Source organism: Neoarius graeffei, chromosome 20, assembly GCF_027579695.1.
Source record: "Neoarius graeffei isolate fNeoGra1 chromosome 20, fNeoGra1.pri, whole genome shotgun sequence".
NCBI lineage: Eukaryota > Metazoa > Chordata > Actinopteri > Siluriformes > Ariidae > Neoarius > Neoarius graeffei.
The window spans coordinates 40,221,270-40,241,376 of record NC_083588.1 but is presented as its reverse complement, the minus strand read 5'-3'; the positions used below and the strand labels follow the sequence as shown (position 1 = coordinate 40,241,376).

Sequence of the window (20,107 nt, the reverse complement as noted above, 5' to 3'; positions counted from 1 at the left end):
TAAATTATATATTACATTTATCTTCTAAAATAACAGACTGTACTCATCACAACCGGTTTATTTCACCATTGGAGATCAGATCACACAAGACATGAGTTAAATGACTCATTTTAAGGATTTAAGTAGGGGATTTAAAAGCGGTTGTTGTTGTTTTTTTCACTAGACGGTTGTTTTTACTACCGTACCTGTCTTTGGAGATGATATACCTATAGCCTACTTGACCTCTGATTTGATGAAATAAAATTCGACAAAAATGAAGAATGACACTCCTCGATGATGACTACAGCTTTAATAACACAGATGAAAGAGCCATGGGGCGATAATAAGCCCTACCGGTAAAAATAATCTAAAAGCAAACTGATTAATGCATCAGTAATAGGCTACTAATATTAGTTATAATAATAATATAGGCTATTAGTAATAACGATAGTGATAGTATTAAAGATAGTAGTAGATATTTAAAATAATCAGACTAGGCTACTTACAGGGCAAAGGGCGCGTTATCGCTGCTCAGCTGTTCGTTTATTAAATAAACAATGCAGTCGCGCAGTAACCACGCGCCGCTTATCAGATACAATCACAGATTCTATGGATAGAATAACCCTTCAAAAAAGTGCGACTTATAGTCCGGTGCGACGTATATATGTTTTTTTCGTCTTCATAATGCATTTTTTGGCTGATGCGACTTAAACTCCGGAGCGACGTATAGTCCAGAAAATACGGTAGGTAGTCGTCGACTTATGACCTATGTGACTTACGACCGATCGACTTTACGACCATCTGGTTATGACTGGCAAGTGTTTCCCAGCTGAGCTAGCTGAGCGTAAGACAGTTTCCGCCCCAGCTCCCGGCAGCATCCAGCCAGTGTTGCCAGATACTGCTGACAGTTTCCAGCCCAAAATATGTTCAAAATCCGCCAAAATGCACTTAAAACCGCCCAATCTGGCAACACTGCATCCAGCCTCTGCTATTATGTGTGCAGTGTTTCGCTGGACAAACAACGAGCGAGCTACAGTGCACGTACGGCTTAACCAGATCTTGTGCTATAACGTGCGCAGCTGGTAATCAAAGTAACTTTCTTTTTTCTGTTCTGTTACACTGTTCTGTGTCCAATGTCCAAAATGAAAAGTTAGTTTTCAACTGTTCAGCTAAAAAAAATGTAATTAAAACGATTGTGTTGTTGAAATGATGTGTTTGCAATTTATTTATAATCAAAAACTGATACAGGGGCGGCACGGTGGTGTAGTGGTTAGCGCTGTCGCCTCACAGCAAGAAGGTCCGGGTTCGAGCCCCGTGGCTGGCGAGGGCCTTTCTGTGTGGAGTTTGCATGTTCTCCCTGTGTCCGCGTGGGTTTCCTCCGGGTGCTCCGGTTTCCCCCACAGTCCAAAGACATGCAGGTTAGGTAAACTGGTGACTCTAAATTGACTGTAGGTGTGAATGTGAGTGTGAATGGTTGTCTGTGTCTATGTGTCAGCCCTGTGATGACCTGGCGACTTGTCCAGGGTGTACCCCGCCTTTCGCCTGTAGTCAGCTGGGATAGGCTCCAGCTTGTCTGCGACCCTGTAGAACAGGATAAAGCGGCTAGAGATAATGAGATGAGAAAAACTGATACAGGTGGATGAAAGAGTGATAGTGTGATAAAAAAGTACTATACTAGTACTACTGAGTGATAAGAAGTCCTAGTGAATGCTTGATAAGTAGACAATAATAAATAATTAGGTGTCTTTTTCGGCGCATGCTGTGCGCACGCACTACGGCTCAAAATAATGTACCAGCAAGAAATAAAAGTAACTTTCACCCCTGAGTATGCAGTGTTTGACTTAAACCAAATAATGAGCCGAGGTAATGAAATAAGAAAATGTTGATAAAATAAGACTTTAAGATGATTACAATATCATTACACATCACAATATACTTACGTTCATTTAACATAGGCCGACTTACGACCAGATCGGTTTACGACCGGTCAGTCGTAACCAAATGCAGTCGTAAGTCGACGACTACCTGTATATATATATGTATGTGTGTGTGTGTGTGTGTGTGTGTGTGTGTGTGTAGCCACAGGAAAAGGTGGTCAGTTCCATGTTGTGAGCATAAAGGTTCCTCTGTGTGTGTGTGTTTGTTGGGATACGCTTGTACTCAGTGAAAAGGCTGATGCTTTATATTGTGCTATTAATGGAGTAATGTTTTGTCTTATTTCGCTTATTGTATTTTAGTATGTTGCTGCTCATGATCAAATTCAAATTTATTTGTCACATATACAATCATACAGAGTATGACATGCAGTGAAATACTTCTTCGGTCGTGAAGGTTGTGAGTAAAAAAAAAAAAAAAAAAGTGAGTAAAATAGAATGTAATAAATAGAATAAAAAAATAAAAATGAAAATGGAGTGCTCGATAGAATATACACAATGTATAGAATATGTATGAATATATTGCACTAAAAAAATGCACTGGAATGAATATATTGACATATACAGTGGTGTTTGAAAGTTTGTGAACCCTTTAGAATTTTCTATATTTCTGCATAAATATGACCTAAAACATCATCAGATTTTCACACAAGTCCTAAAAGTAGATAAAGAGAATCCAGTTAAACAAATGAGACAAAAATATTATACTTGGTCATTTATTTATTGAGAAAAATGATCCAATATTACATATCTGTGAGTGGCAAAAGTATGTGAACATTTGCTTTCAGTATCTGGTGTGACCCCCTTGTGCAGCAATAACTGCAACTAAATGTTTCCAGTAACTGTTGATCAGTCCTGCATACGGGCTTGGAGGAATTTTAACCCATTCCTCCATACAGAACAGCTTCAACTCTGGGATATTGGTGGGTTTCCTCACATGAACTGCTCGCTTTAGGTCCTTCCACAATATTTCGATTGGATTAAGGTCAGGACTTTGACTTGGCCATTCCAAAACATGAAATTTATTCTTCTTAAACCATTCTTTGGTAGAACGACTTGTGTGCTTAGGGTTGTTGTCTTGCTGCATGACCCACCTTCTCTTGAGATTCAGTTCATGGACAGATGTCCTGAAATTTTCCTTTAGAATTCGCTGGTATAATTCAGAATTCATTGTTCCATCAATGATGGCAAGCCGTCCTGGCCCAGATGCAGCAAAACAGGCCCAAACCATGATACTACCACCACCATGTTTCACAGATGGGATAAGGTTCTTATGCTGGAATGCAGTGTTTTCCTTTCTCCAAACATAACGCTTCTCATTTAAACCAAAAAGTTCTATTTTGGTCTCATCTGTCCACAAAACATTTTTCCAATAGCCTTCTGGCTTATCCACGTGATCTTTAGCAAACTGCAGACAAGCAGCAATGTTCTTTTTGGAGAGCAGTAGCTTTCTCTTTGCAACCCTGCCATGCACACCATTGTTGTTCAGGTGTTCTCCTGATGGTGGACTCATGAACATTAACATTAGCCAATGTGAGAGAGGCCTTCAGTTGCTTAGAAGTTACCCTGGGGTCCTTTGTGACCTCGCCAACTATTACACGCCTTGCTCTTAAAGTGATCTTTGTTGGTCGACCACTCTTGGGGAGGGTAACAATGGTCTTGAATTTCCTCCATTTGTACACAATCTGTCTGACTGTGGATGGGTGGAGTCCAAACTCTTTAGAGATGGTTTTGTAACCTTTTCCAGCCTGATGAGCATCAACAACGCTTTTTCTGAGGTCCTCAGAAATCTCCTTTGTTCGTGCCATGATACACTTCCACAAACGTGTTGTGAAGATCAGACTTTGATAGATCCCTGTTCTTTAAATAAAACAGGGTGCCCACTCACACCTGATTGTCATCCCATTGATTGAAAACACCTGACTCTAATTTCACCTTCAAATTAACTGCTAATCCTAGAGGTTCACATACTTTTGCCACTCACAGATATGTAATATTGGATCGTTTCCCTCAATAAATAAATGACCAAGTATAATATTTTTGTCTCATTTGTTTAACTGGGTTCTCTTTATCTACTTTTAGGACTTGTGTGAAAATCTGATGTTTAAGGTCATATTAATGCAGAAATATAGAAAATTCTAAAGGGTTCACAAACTTTCAAGCACCACTGTATTTCTCTGTAATTGATGTGCACTTTGTAAGACAAGTTTGTGCTCTGATGCACTTTCATAAATTATATACCAGTAATTGACTGATTTAACTGTTCGATAATTATTTGACATTCTACTGTAGTGCAATATGGGTCAAATCTTGTTAATGGCATTATAATATGATAATACATATCATATTATATCAAAATGTGTGTGACATTCTTCATAATCTACAGTGGTGCTTGAAAGTTTGTGAACCCTTTAGAATTTTCTATATTTCTGCATAAATATGACCTAAAACAAGAAACTAGATTTTCACACAAGTCCTAAAAGTAGATAAAGAGAACCCAGTTAAACAAATGAGACAAAAATATTATACTTGGTCATTTATTTATTGAGGAAAATGATCCAAGATTACATATCTGTGAGTGGCAAAAGTATGTGAACCTCTAGGATTAGCAGTTAATTTGAAGGTGAAATTAGAGTCAGGTGTTTTCAATCAATGGGATGACAATCAGGTGTGAGTGGGCACCCTGTTTTATTTAAAGAACAGGGATCTATCAAAGTCTGATCTTCACAACACATGTTTGTGGAAGTGTATCATGGCATGAACAAAGGAGATTTCTGAGGACCTCAGAAAAAGCGTTGTTGATGCTCATCAGGCTGGAAGAGGTTACAAAACCATCTCTAAAGAGGACCCCAGGGTAACTTCTAAGCAACTGAACGCCTCTCTCACATTGGCTAATGTTCATGAGTCCACCATCAGGAGAACACTGAACAAGAATGGTGTGCATGGCAGGGTTGCAAGGAGAGAGCCACTGCTCTCCAAAAACAACATTGCTGCTCGTCTGCAGTTTGCTAAAGATCATGTGGACAAGCCAGAAGGCTATTGGAAAAATACTTTGTGGACAGATGAGACCAAAATAGAACTTTTTTTGTTTAAATGAGAAGCATTATGTTTGGAGAAAGGAAAACACTGCATTCCAGCATAAGAACCTTATCCCATCTGTGAAACATGGTGGTGGTAGTATCATGGTTTGGGCCTGTTTTACTCCATCTGGGCCAGGATGGCTTGCCATCATTGATGGAACAATGAATTCTGAATTATACCAGCGAATTCTAAAGGAAAATGTCAGGACATCTGTCCATGAACTGAATCTCGAGAGAAGGTGGGTCATGCAGCAAGACAACAACCCTAAGCACACAAGTCGTTCTACCAAAGAATGGTTAAAAAAGAATAAAGTTAATGTTTTGGAATGGCCAAGTCAGAGTCCTGACCTTAATCCAATTGAAATGTTGTGGAAGGACCTGAAGCGAGCAGTTCATGTGAGGAAATCCACCAACATCCCAGAGTTGAAGCTGTTCTGTACGGAGGAATGGGCTAAAATTCCTCCAAGCCGGTGTGCAGGACTGATCAACAGTTACCGGAAACGTTTAGTTGCAGTTATTGCTGCACAAGGGGGTCACAACAGATACTGAAAGCAAAGGTTCACATACTTTTGCCACTCGCAGATATGTAATATTGGATCATTTTCCTCAATAAATAAATGACCAAGTATAATATTTTTGTTTCATTTGTTTAACTGGGCTCTCTTTATCTACTTTTAGGACTTGTGTGAAAATCTGATGATGTTTTAGGTCATATTTATGCAGAAATATAGAAAATTCTAACAGGTTCACAAACTTTCAAGCACCGCTGTATAACCAGCTTCAAGCTTTAACATTCTGGTTTGACCTTTGATGTATCTTTGCCCCAAAAAGGATGAAAACCTTTGATCTCGCCAATCCTTCTTACCTTCAGATACCTTTACATGGCCTCAGGAAACTAGGGCTAAACTATGAAAGTGAGATTGATTTACTCACCATATGACCAGACCCGTGATCACTGCAGCCCACATGACGCAGCAAGTATCGGGCCTCTTGGTCTCCTCGGCCTCTTCCCTATGCCAGAAGCACAGGCAACTTAAATAGATGCCCAGCAGCAACAGGCTCAAGCCCAGGCCTATAGCTGCTATGCAGGCCAGAAAGATCACAGACTACAAATAAGACACACACACACACACACACACACACACACACACACACACACACACACACACACACACAGAGTTAACAGCTGCTTGAGAAGTTGATAAAAAGTCTGACATATATCACAGGTTACGTGTGATTTAATGCTGTGTGTGTGTGTGGTCCCTCAAGATGAATAGAGCACTTTCACAATATCATGGAAACCCATATGTATCAAGGCAAACAACAAATGATCAGAGTATCACTCAAAACGGAGAGTCATAGGATAACATGAGTGAATCAAAAATAGTCCAGTCTTGTGACCCCTGAGTCACTACTGTACACCCTGAAGGAGAGGCGCATAAAAGACAGAGCGATGAATAAAACTGAGAAAATAAACGAGGACAAAGGTCTGATTAGGAGCCTGCAGCCACAGTATCCATTCAAGCACTAAAATATAAAACATTTACCAAGTGATAGGATATCTGGAGTCCTCTAATGTCAATTACATCAGACTCCAGCTATTACACCAGCAAATAGCATCACTAATAAAGCAGCTCAGGTTGCATAATAGAATAAAAACTCGGTTGATAGTGGAAATAGATTCTCTTGCAAAATTATTTCAACATCTTGGTGTTTTGAGAATTGTGTAAATGGTGTACACAATTTGAACAAATAATATTTTCTTACTGGGTGGCACGGTGGTGTAGTGGTTAGCACTGTCGCCTCACAGCAAGAAGGTCTGGGTTCGAGCCCAGCGGCCAACGAGGACCTTTCTGTGTGGAGTTTGCATGTTCTCCTCGTGTCTGCGTGGGTTTCCTCCGGGTGCTCCGGTTTCCCCCACAGTCCAAAGACATGCAGGTTAGGTTAACTGGTGACTCTAAATTGACTGTAGGTGTGAATGGTTGTCTATGTGTCAGCCCTGTGATGACCTGGTGACTTGTCCAGGGTGTACCCCGCCTCTTGCCCGTAGTCAGCTGGGATAGGCTCCAGCTTGCCTGCGACCCTGTAGAACAGGATAAGCGGCTACAGATAGTGGATGGATGGATGGATGTATCAAACTGCTAACAATATTCACCAATCTCTTTAAGAGGGTTCGTAATTGCCTGATGATTTTTAGTCATTACATTAATTTTGTCAGAAGACCATGGTGCATTTCCTGATCAAAATAAATTTCCCAAAGGGATACAATGGATACATCACTGGCTCTTAGAGAGCTAACCACAGAAGCACAGGCTATATACCTAAATCCTTAACAGTAGCTGTTATCAAAACACTAATTAAAAACTCTACTTTAACCTTTGTCAGTTGTCAAAATATATGTCTGTCAGGACTCTTCAAACCTCTTCTTTATCTCCGATATCTAGAAATGGTTGTAGCACAGCAGCTAGGCTCAGTCCAGAGACAGCACAATTTATAATGGTAAATGACCTATTACAGGCTTCTGTTCAGGATTGGGTCTCCGTGCTCGTGTTGTTTGGTCATAGTGCAGTTTTTAACCCTTTGATGCAAAACATATGCACACCCCTTCTAATGCACAACACGGGTCAAAAATGACCTGCATTCATTTTCCAGGTTATTTCATGCTGACTGAGTTTTTCTTTGCTCTCTCTCATCTCATTATCTCTAGCCGCTTTATCCTGTTCTACAGGGTCGCAGGCAAGCTGGAGCCTATCCCAGCTGACTACGGGTGAAAGGCGGGGTACACCCTGGACAAGTCGCCAGGTCATCACAGGGCTGACACATAGACACAGACAACCATTCACACTCACGTTCACACCTACGGTCAATGTAGAGTCACTAGTTAACCTAACCTGCATGTCTTTGGACTGTGGGGGAAACCGGAGCACCCGGAGGAAACCCACGCGGACACGGGGAGAACATGCAAACTCCACACAGAAAGGCCCTCGCCGGCCCCAGGGCTCGAACCCAGGACCTTCTTGCTGTGAGGCGACAGCGCTAACCACTACAACACCGTGCCGCCCCTTTGCTCTATCTTTTGAAATCAATTTATTTTATGATTGAATATTCCAAGTATTCTTTAAATATCTTGTTTTTAATTACCAAAAATCATGAATTAAATTTTTTCTTTCCTACTTTATGAACAAAAATACTTTTTATATTACTACACACGGGTCATCCAAGTGTGATTTAAATGTCTTAATACTATAATAATAATAATAATAATAATTTGTTTCAAGTAATTACTTTAGCAGTGAATGGGGCCAGTTATTTATTTATTATCAGTGTTGGCAGTAACGTGTTACAAAAGTAACGAATTACTGTAATGCATTGCTTTTTGCAGTAACGCGGTAATGTAAGGCATTACAGAAAAAAATTTGGTAATATTTTACTCGGTACAAATGTCAGTAATGCATGTTACAATGCATTTTTAACCTGGAATGAAGTGGTGGTTTTTTTTCCTTCATACAAATTCGCGCGAGATCAGCAGAGGTGAAACGTCCGCGCAAAATGTTTCACTTCCTTTTCCTTTAGGCTAGTCAGACAGGAGAGAGAGATGAGTGAACCTGCAGCTGATCTAATGTCGGATAGCACATTCTCCAGATGGGCACACGCCCATTACTTTAAGTTTGTGAAAAATAAGGATGTGAAGAACATCATAGTCAAATGCACTTTGTGTGCTAAACCTAAAGAACTGTCCACTTCCCGAAATAGCACCAGTAATTTAACTAAGCATTTACAGAGGTGCCATAGTAACATGAAGTTAGCAAGGAAGCAAGCGGAGGATGAGAGTGGCGATAAAATCACAAAGCAGCCAAAATTAACGTTCTGCCGCTCTGAGATGCTCCTTCAGCCTCAGGAGGTTAGGAGACTTGTGGCGGAGTATGTTGTTGAAGATATGCTGACAGTTTGTTTACATTTTTGTCCTGTATAACTGAGTTTTTTTTCTGGTCGGAAGTCAGACTAAAGTGATTGAGCTGCCTTTCCTTCGAGGGCTAATAGGCCTACAATATCATTTAAAAGCACTTTGATTTTGTTATTTCTAATTCTGTTTTTCAAAATGTGACTGGGTAGCCTCATATAGCTAATAGTCATTGTCTAGCTGTGATTTAAAAGGCTTGTGGGGTTTTTTTCAGGCCAGTTTTATTGTAGGCTACGATTTGCCATAATATGTTCATTTTTGTCAAATTTCTGAAATGGAGTCATATCCCTTCGGGCTAATCTTTTTTTTTTGTATGAAGCATAAACTATGCTTAATGCTGTAAACTTGAAAACAATAAAGGCATAGAAATGCTAATTTTGTATCCTGTCATATCTTTAGACATCACAATACAATACAGTTCAATTAATGTTAATATGAATAGGCCTAAAGTTACAGTATTTCTATCACAATTTGCCAGACTTTCACCTTTTGTCTGTTCTTGCGATGATTGTTCCTTGTATTGTGCCATGAGCCATCACTGTGGCTATTATATTCTAGTGTTTTTAACCATAAGCCTAGCTCAGTCAGATACCACATCACCTTCCACTGGGTGTGTGATGAGCTAATTGAGTGTCTTGAGCTACATTTAGATTGCCAAATCCATACTTCCAGTTATTTTGGTGAGAGTAACTTAAAAGTAATGCAATAGTAGTGTAATGCCTTATGGCCCGGTCACACCGCCCGAACTTTGCTGGAGCGTTCCTTGAACAGTAGGGAGGGGGGACCGAATTTCGACAACGCTCGTCACCGCGCACAAAATGGGGAAAAAAAATCGAAAACACGGGCGTTGGCTTAGCGGTGCACCGCTGAAGCCGGCGTTGCTTTAGCGTTGGTTTAGCGGTAGCAAGCGTTGGTATAGCTGCATTCTGCACATGCGGGCTTTGGCTTGGCGGGGGTATAAAGTTGGTTTAGCGGCATACTGCTTGTGACTACGGAGCTGAACGGATCGTTTTGATACAAGTTCTGATAGATTTTTGGTGTCTTGCTTGGTCAATCTGGGGGTCAGCCTCTGTACAAGTTCATCAAACATGGCTGGTGGCATCCTCATGAAGTGCTGGAAGGCTCGTGGATCCTCATTCCTCAGCTCCACCATCAGCTTGTCATACAGTCCATGTTCAGGCCTTCTCAGTATCCACTGTCTGACCCACACAACTCTGTCTCTCCTTCTCTCTCTTCTCCTTCTGTCAACAGCTTGTTGCAATCTGAGGAGGTTCTGATTCTGCTGCTGGACTAGTGCACCAATCATAGCAAGTCTCTCAGCATCCATGGTGATACAGTTTTACTGTAACTTTGAGCAAATTCGATATAGATGAGGTCTGAACTCAACGGCAGCTCGATTCCAAATGAGCTCCTGGTCCATTTCTCCCCGTATTTATAGCCAAATTCTGGTCCCGCTCCGACACCTCTATACCAACGCCAAACCAAAGTTCATTGCCGCCATGGATAGCTGCTTCAACGCCCGACACCGTTCCAGCAACCCCGTGTCCGCTCATAAAACGCTTACAACCGCTCCACCGAAGTTTGTGCAACGTTTAATCGCCGCCCGGGCAACGCTGGCGAAGCAGCGGTGGTCCAGCGTTCAAGATTTCTGCGTTGGCCTAGCGGACCCAAGCGTCCACGAACTTGCATCTAGCGGTGCCAAACTTTGACTGGGCATTGGTGGAGCGGGGGTGAACTTTGCCGGGGCGGAAAATTGCCCCCTCCTCACCGCTCGCAATATTTTGTGCAGCTCAAAACTTTCGGAGCGGTAGGAGGGCCCCTCGAGAAACATCAGCGGTGGCCGAGCGTATACGGCGTTGCTTTAACGGGGGCCAACTTTTGTTAAACGGTGGTGAACGGTTACGAGCGGTGATGAATTTTTTTCACCACTCCAGGAACGCTCCAGCAAAGTTCGGGCGGTGTGACCGGGCCATTACATTTTAAATATAGTAATATTGTAATGTAACTAATTACTTTAAAATGACAGTAACAAGTAATAAATAATGCAAAACAGTTTTGAAGTAACTTGCCCAACACTGTTTATTAACTATGTAGTTAGCTAAGCCAACTACAATAAAATTAGCTAACTAAAGTAGAATATGTCAACAGCTAGGTAACTAATAGTAATTACTTGTAACTTTCTGACAAGTAATCTACTCACTCTCAGGGTAACCTAAACATAATCAATTTTTTCTAAGGTAATGTTAGAACAATTGAAAAACATTACTTACATATATTAGATGGGCAAAGGGCACTGTGCTGAGCTGTGAAATGTCTGACACAAGCACAATTCACAGTTCCCACCAAACGCTGGAGTAAATGCATGCGGGTCGTTTCTGACCCATGTGTGTAAACGTGATGTAGAATTACAAAAGCTGTGCTTGTTCATAACTTAAGAAAGGAAAAATAAAAATGATGATTTGTGCTAAACAAAAACAAGATATTTACTGCATATTTGGAAAAGTAAATGACAAAATGAATTTATTTCAAAAGTATCTCATAGAAACACTCAGCCATACATGAAATAACCTGGAAAATGAATGCAGGTCGTTTTTGACCCATGTTGTGCATTAGAAGGGTAGTGATACAAAAAGGGTTTTTATTCAAAAAGTAAGAAAGGAAAAAATAAAATAAGGATGTATGATGATCAAAAACAAGTTAATTGAGGAATACCTTGAATACTGAATGATGGAATTAATTTATTGCAAAGATATTCATTCATTCATTCATGGCGGCCTCAGCCGAGCCACACGCCTGGAGGCCCAGTCATCCCGATCCGCCATGCATGATGCTAGTTCTAGTGCATTGAGGGCACCCACATCCCTCTTAAGGGTGTCAATAAAGGTTGTTGGGGGGCGCCCTCGGGAACGGTGACCATGATGCGGCTCCCACAGGATCAAGGGAGAGGCTGTTAGGTCCCTACTCCTGAAGCAATGGCCAGCAAGCCCAAGCCTCCGCCATGCGATCTTGTCGGTTAGTCTTGGGAGGGGACCATAGACCTCGCAGTTTGGCGTGTGGCTCTGCCAACTAATGTTAAGCGCAATTCTGAGCATCCGAGTGTAGCATCCATCGAGTGACTTTGCTGCCGTCGCTGTCAGCGTCCAACACTCCGACCCATAGAGAAGAACAGATTCCACTGTTGCCACAAAGAGCCTGCGTTTAAGCCCGTCAGATATGTGGGACTTCCAGACTTTCGACATTGAGTTGAGTGCCTGCCAGGCGAGGGCCTTGCGAATCTTGATATCACAGTCGCTAGAATTGACCCACGATCCCAAGTATTTAAAGTCGTCAACCACTTCGAGTGGTTTCCCATTGTTGGTAGTGAGGGAGGCTTGAGAAGGTAGGTTGCATGACATCAGTTTGGTCTTCCTGTCGTTAAGGGCCAGGCCAATTCGGCCGCATTCTTTCTCAACGCTTTCTAGTAGCTCCTGGGCTTGGACTGGGTTATTTGATAACAGTGCGATATCATCCTTGAAGTCCAAGTCGGTTATGCTGAGGCCCGGGTTTCTACTGGAACGCCTAGGATTGATGGTGAATCCAAGCTCAGACTCCCTAACTCTGGTGGCCTTACGGAGGGTGTAATCTAACACTATAGCGAACAGGAAGGGGGCTAGGGTATCTCCTTGAAGTACCCCAGCAGAGATGTCAAACTCCTCCGTATCACCGTCTGGAGTCACAACCTTTGCTCGTGTGTTCTTATATGTCAGCTCTATCGCCCTGAGAAGTCTTGGTGGAATTCCGTATGCCCTGAGGATCTCTATCATCTTCCCCCTATGGATGGAGTCAAAGGCTTTTTTGAAGTCCAAGAATGTGATCACTACAGGCAGGTTGTTCTTACGTGATTCTTCCAAAATTCTCCGTAAGGCTAGAATGTGACTCGTTGCTGGTTTGGTCGGAGATGTGGATCTACTGGGTCACGTATTCTATTCAGGATCATACGATTATACATCTTCGCAATGATGCAGTTAAGGCTTATCCCACGGTAGTTGTCGGTAATGTTCAGGTTCCCAGACTTTGGTACAGGAATAATATTAGATAAAGACCATTGGTTGGGTCTACGTTCGTGGATAAGCGCCCTGTTACAAAATTCAAGGATGATGTCGTCCAAATCGCAGGTTTTCAGGACCTCCGGGGTTATATCATCAGGTCCCGAACTCTTGCCAAATCTCAGTGAGGTCTTGGCGCGCACCACTTCATCCTTAGTAAAGGGACCGTCATCTATGTCGAGGTCAAATATGACTGTTTTGATCTCCTCATCAGTTTCTTCAATTACTGGTGGATTACCAAGGAGGTTTTTAAAAGTTATTAACAAAGTTATTAACGAGATCAGCAGACGCAAGAAACGGTCAGAGCGTGGGCAGGTTACCGGATCTAGCCCAGAGGAACGCACTGCCACCTGGCTCACCCATTTTAAAAACCTCCTTGGCAAAGATATAGAAGATAAAAACTCAGCCGGGTCACTTTTGACCCATGTTTTGCATCAAAGGGTTAATAACATAGATGAGAATATTCTTCTAGTTAGAACAGATCATTAATAGTTTGTAAATGTAATGCTGATTTCTCTGTGCATACAAAAGTAATGTTTACTTTTCTACAATTCTGTAATCTTATTTTCATTTTGACTTTATAGCATACGGTTATGGACAAGTAATAACTCGTAATCTCACAATGCCACCCAGAAGAGGATGGGATCCCTTTTGAGTCTGACTCCTCTCAAGGTCTCTTCCTCATGTTGTCTCAGGTAGATTTTGCTTGCCACCATCAGAGGTGACAGGCCAGAGATGGCTTGTTCATTCGGGATTGAAATCTTAACTATATTGTCAAAGGTTTATCGACACGTCACTATCACACCCGTATGTGCTTGTTGAACATCTCATTCCAGATTTAGTCCCATTTGCTTTGATAATAACCTCTACTCTTATGGGAAGGTTTCCACTAGATTCTGGAGCGTGGCTCTGGGGATTTGTACTCATTCAGCCACAATAGCATTTGTGAGGTCAGGCACCGGTGCCAAGTGAGGAGGCCTGGAGTGCATTCCTCATTCCAATTCACCCCAAACGTGGTCATTGGGGTTGAGGTCAGGGCCCTGTGCACTCAATTTCTTCCACTCCAACCTTAGTAAACCATGTCTTCATGGAGCTCACTGTGCACGGGCACACTCACTACGTTTACATGCACATAGAGAGAATCGAATTTCTGCCGTTGCTCGACTGAAATCGAAGTTCAAAATGCCATGTATACACCTTAATTCGGCTGAAATTGAACCGAACTTGATTTCTCGGAATCGAGCTACACGACCTAGTTTATGCGATTTCTGCCGAGCTACTTTGTGCATGTATACCCTATCGAGCTAGTTGTCGAGCTACTTCCGGAAGTGACGAGTGACGAGACCACAAGCGGGAAACACAACAACCTCGGTCGGCATGACAACGAATCATGACAACGGCATGAATCTTTTCTTTTTGTGGCATTGTTTGCACTGTTAAAATTTAGCTCACTTACTGTATCACCAAATACATCTGTACAGCTGTTGCATAGCTGTGAATTGTGTACATAAACAAGTCACTGTATTTGTGTGTGTGTGTTTATATGTCCAACATCTGAAGAATGTCAATAAAAACAAAACAATTGAACTTTTTGTGTGTTTATTAAGACATAAGTTAAATTGTAAGCAAAAAAAATATTTTTTGTAAGCAAAAAATGGACTTTAGAAAAATATTATTGTGCAAAATAAGTTGTCTTACAAAACAGTGGACTGCGCCGGACAGTTTGTAGCCATACAGTCTGTTAGAGCAAGCCTAACAGCTTGAACACGGAACTGCTAGTGTTGCCAGATTGGGGGTTTTAAGTGCATTTTAGCGGATTTGAACATGTTTTGGGCTGGAAAACGTCAGCAGTATCTGGCAACACTATAGCTCTTCTTCATGACGACAACCGGAAGTGTACCAACACGATGGGGCGTGTAGCGCCACGTGTGGCTCGGGTGCACAATGCACCTTGCACAATAGCCCGATTTCACTTGTGCATGTAGGATTGGATTTCTCTGGCACCCCTGCTGGGACCCTTTGCTCGATTATAAACAGCAGCTCGATTTGGACGTGCATGTAAACGTAGTCACCGTCATGCTGGAACAGGTTTGGACCACTGAGATCTATATAAAATCTGGAGAGCTCACAGGCTCATCAGAGGTGAAGCTATCTGGCCGCCATCTTACTACTCGCATCGTGTGTATTTGGCTTATGTGTTAAACTGTCGTATCTAATCAAATTTGCCCCAAGAAAAGTATCTCCTGACTTTTTTTTCCCCTTTCATTACCTGCTGTTATTTTCTCAACTTTACCCACATTCCTTACATATCTTTACAGTGCACACCTTCACTGTTATTGTTTTTTTTCCCTTTTCCAGTCCAGTCTCTGATCATTTTAACAGTTCTTTTACGACTATAATTATTTTTAAGGAGATTATTTCAGTTTTTTCTTATACAGTGTATCTTTGTCTTTCATGTAGTTCTTCTTATCTATCTATCTATCTATCTATCTATCTATCTGTCTTAGCAGTATTTACTGGTTGCGTGAGTCACTGTCACAATAGTCATGCAGCTTGTGACCAATAAATACTGTTAAGACATGACTGTGAGAGTTGAAGTGAAAATGGCAAATAACATGAGAAAATAATCCTGTTTCAACAACTGTCCTAAATAGAAAAGAAGTACTGTACAGCCTTTGTGTTGGTATAATTGATAAATTGATAGATAGATGGATAGGGAAGAAGAACTATACAAAAGAGAAACATACACTGTATAAGAGAAAAACTGAAATAATCTTCATTGAAATAATTATAGTAGTAAAAGAACTGTTTAAAAAATTATCAGAGACTGGACTGGAAAAGAAAAAAACGATAACAGTGAAAGGGAGCGTTAAGAAAAGATACAGTTAGGTACATATATATTTGGACACTGACACAAATTTTGTTTTTTTACCTGTTTACTGAAACATATTCAAGTTATAGTTATATAATGGACATGGACATAAAGTCCAGACTTTCAGCTTTCATTTGAGGGTATCCACATTAAAACTGGATGAAGGGTTTAGGAGTTTCAGCTCCTTAACATGTGCCACCCTGTTTTTAAAGGGACCAAAAGTAATTGGACAATTGACTCAAAGGCTATTTCATGGGCAGGTGTGGGCAATTCCTTCATTATATCATTCACAATTAAGCAGATAAAAGGCCTGGAGTTGATTTGAGGTGTGGTGCTTGCATTTGGAAGATTTTGCTGTGAAGAAAACACGCAGTCAAAGGAGCTCTCCATGCAGGTGAAACAAGCCATCCTTAAGCTGCGAAAACAGAAAAAACCCATCCGAGAAATTGCTACAATATTAGGAGTGGCAAAATCTACAGTTTGGTACATCCTGAGAAAGAAAGAAAGCACTGGTGAACTCATCAATGCAAAAAGAATTAGATGCCCACAGAAGACAACAGTGGTGGATGATCGCAGAATAATTTCCATGGTGAAGAGAAACCCCTTCACAACAGCCAACCAAGTGAACAACACTCTCCAGGAGGTAGGCGTATCAATATTCAAATCTACCATAAAGATAAGACTGCATGAAAGTAAATACAGAGGGTTCACTGCACGGTGCAAGCCACTCATAAGCCTCAAGAATAAAAAGGCTACATTGGACTTTGCTAAAAAACATCTAAAAAAGCCAGCACAGTTCTAGAAGAACATTCTTTGGACAGATGAAACCAAGATCAACCTCTACCAGAATGATGGAAAGAAAAAAGTATGGCGAAGGCGTGGTACAGCTCATGATCCAAAGCATACCACATCATCTGTAAAACACGGCGGAGGCAGTGTGATGGCTTGGGCATGCATGGCTGCTAGTGGCACTGGGTTACTAGTGTTTATTGATGATGTGACACAGGACAGAAGCAGCCGGATGAATACTGAGGTATTCAGAGACATACTGTGTGCTCAAATCCAGCCAAATGCAGCCAAACTGATTGGTCTGTGTTTCATGACACAGATGGACAATAACCCAGAACATAAAGCCAAAGCAACCCAGGAGTTTATTAAAGCAAAGAAGTGGAATATTCTTGAATGGCCAAGTCAGTCACCTGATCTCAACCCAATTGAGCATGCATTTCACTTGTTAAAGACGAAACTTCAGACAGAAAGGCCCACAAACAAACAGCAACTGAAAACCGCTGCAGTAAAGGCCTGGCAGAGCATTGAAAAGGAGGAAACACAGCGTCTGGTGATGTCCATGAGTTCAAGACTTCAGGCAGTCATTGCCAACAAAGGGTTTTCAACCAAGTATTAGAAATGAACATTTTATTTACAATTATTTAATTTGTCCAATTACTTTTGAGCCCCTGAAATGAAGGGATTGTGTTTAAAAAAATGCTTTAGTTCCTCACATTTTTATGCAATAATTTTGTTCAACCAACTGAATTAAAGCTGAAAGTCTGAACTTCAACTGCATCTGAATTGTTTTGTTCAAAATTCATTGTGGTAATGTACAGAACCAAAATTAGAAAAACGTTGTCTCTGTCCAAATATTTATGGACCTAACTGTATGTAAGGAATGTGGGTAAAGTGGAGAAAATAACAGGAGGTAATGAAAAAGAAAAAAGTCAGGAGATACTTTTATTGAGGCAAACTTGATCGGATACGACAGTTTAACACATAAACCAAATACACACGATGTGAGTGGTAAGATGCCGGCCAGATGGCTTCAGTCGTCTCAACAGTGGGGAATAGGTGATGAGCTCTCCAGATTTTATATACTGTAGACTAGAGCTTGATGGTTTGGACCCATTAATTCCACTGAAGGTCAACTGTAATGCTACAGTGTCCAAAGGCATCCTATACAAATGTGTGCTTCCAACTTTGCACCAAATGTTTAGGGAAGGCCCAAGTACGGGTGTCATGGTATACAGTGTACATTCAGATTTTTGTAAAGCTGCTTCTGTGACAATTAAAAGTCCTATATCTCATCTCATTATCTGTAGCCGCTTTATCCTGTTCTACAGGGTTGCAGACAAGCTGGAGCCTATCCCAGCTGACTACGGGCGAAAGGCGGGGTACTCCCTGGGCGGCACGGTGGTGTAGTGGTTAGCAAGGTCGCCTCACAGCAAGAAGGTTCTGGGTTCGAACCCAGCGTCCGGCGAGGGCCTTTCTGTGTGGAGTTTGCATGTTCTCCCCATGTCTGCATGGGTTTCCTCCGGGTGCTCCGGCTTCCCCCACAGTCCAAAGACATGCAGGTTAGGTTGACATGGGGCGGCCTTGGGCTGAAGTGCCTTTGAGCAAGGTACCTGACCCCTGACTGCCCCGGGCACTCTGGTGTGGCTGCCCACTGCTCTGAGTGTGTGCGTGTGTTCACTGCTTCAGATGGGTTAAATGCAGAGGATGAATTTCACTGTGCTTGAAGTGTGCATGTGACGAATAATAAAATAATAATAAGGTTAAAAGTCCTATATAATAAATTGAACTGAACTGAATAGCATGAAGAAAACAATCCAAATCCAATGACGCAACATATTTACAAACTAACATTTTCAAAGGACACAGTGTGATGTTTGAAACGCACTGGGATGCACTCTGGCACCTATACAGTATTTAGCTATTTACCCTATTGTTATCAGAAGCCAGGTTTATGCTCTGAGAAGTCACGCTGTGTGTAAACCACAATAAACATAACACACACTGTTACATTATGCCTCATTGGTGACTGACATCCCTTCTTAACAAAAACAGTGCATGGCAAAACTTGGTAATGTGTGGGAATGAGATGACTGGGCACATTAAATGATTATGTTATCTCTTTTTTTTTTTAAACTAAGCTGTGTGCTTGCATCCATTTTAGTACCAAGAGACGTTATCAGCAGGACTGCATACCTTATTTACATCCATGTGCCTCTTTAATACGAAAATCTATCGCAACTCATATAACCACTTTCTACAACCGTGGTGTGCAGAAAAGCATCTCAGACAGCACAACATGCCAAACTCTGAGGCAGATGGGCTACGCCAACAGAAGACCACATTAGGTTCTACTCTGTCAACCAAGAACAGTAATCTGAGGTTCACTGAAACTGGACAGTTAAAGACTGCAAACACACCCGGTCTTTATTGACGTTTGATTGGCTGATGACTGAAACTATGTTTTCGGTGTAGTGGTAGCACTGCCACCTCACAGCTCTAGGGTGCCTAGTTTGGTCCTGAGCTTATCTTACTCTCTGTGTGGATTTTACATGTTTTTCATGGTTTTGCATGGGGTTCCTCCAGGTTCTCCAGTTTCCTCCCACTATCCAAAAGCTCACTGGTGTATAAGGCCATTATTAAAAAATGTTCTGTTTCCGGTCCACCGGCCGGGTGAGTGCCGTTTGTGCGGTTGAAATTTTTTTTTTTAACGCCGGTTTTTCGACATTTTTTTCGGGTTCGTAAATCTAAAATCGAACTTGACATTTCCGCATTCCCAGGGCTTTCCACTAAGGCTCATACTAGCCAGCCATGACAAATAAGTAGCCAGCCGGGGGGAGTGTAAACACAAAATAAACTCCTGTGCACGCAGTTCCCAGGATTAAATGTATTTTCCACAGACCATTTATTTATTCACTTTACTCAAATACAAAAGTAAAATGGCAGTAAATCTTCTTTCTTTTCTTGCGTATTGCATCATGAGGCGTTCCTGGCTTGTAAATCTCTTATTTTCGGTGCATGACACATTCACGCAACTGAGCATGCTATGAATTAACAACGACAACGGTCTGCAGTGGTGGCTACACAATTACACACTCAGCGAACATTTCTCCATTTGTGTATGAAAATACACTCCAACGATTCAGTTTGGTTTCATTTACAACCAACGGTGTCTTTTGATGCCAGCACGTAATTGAACGAGAGAAGACTGGTTTACCGGAGACAAAATAAGCGTTATCTCTGCTTCTGTTCCCTCCGACGGCCCCGACACACTACTGCCTCCGCCGAGTGCGCGCGCACTCTGAACTGAATCAGCTCTGCGCATGCGCCGTGCGGCACAAAAAAATGGCAGCCACCATGAAGGAAGGAGATCCGGAGTTTTCAAACTTTTGCTTAAGTGTGAAATAGCA

At 41.7% G+C, this 20,107-nt stretch overlaps 1 protein-coding gene across 1 annotated transcript in view; it reads right to left on the bottom strand.

Annotated features, from left to right (window-relative positions):
- Positions 1-20,107, bottom strand: part of ttyh2l (tweety homolog 2, like) — a 180,863-nt gene that overhangs the window by 143,679 nt on the left and 17,077 nt on the right. The window contains exon 2 of the mRNA XM_060901707.1: positions 5,927-6,099. Coding sequence (XP_060757690.1) covers positions 5,927-6,099 — 173 coding nt within the window. The remainder of the gene's footprint in view (positions 1-5,926; positions 6,100-20,107) is intronic.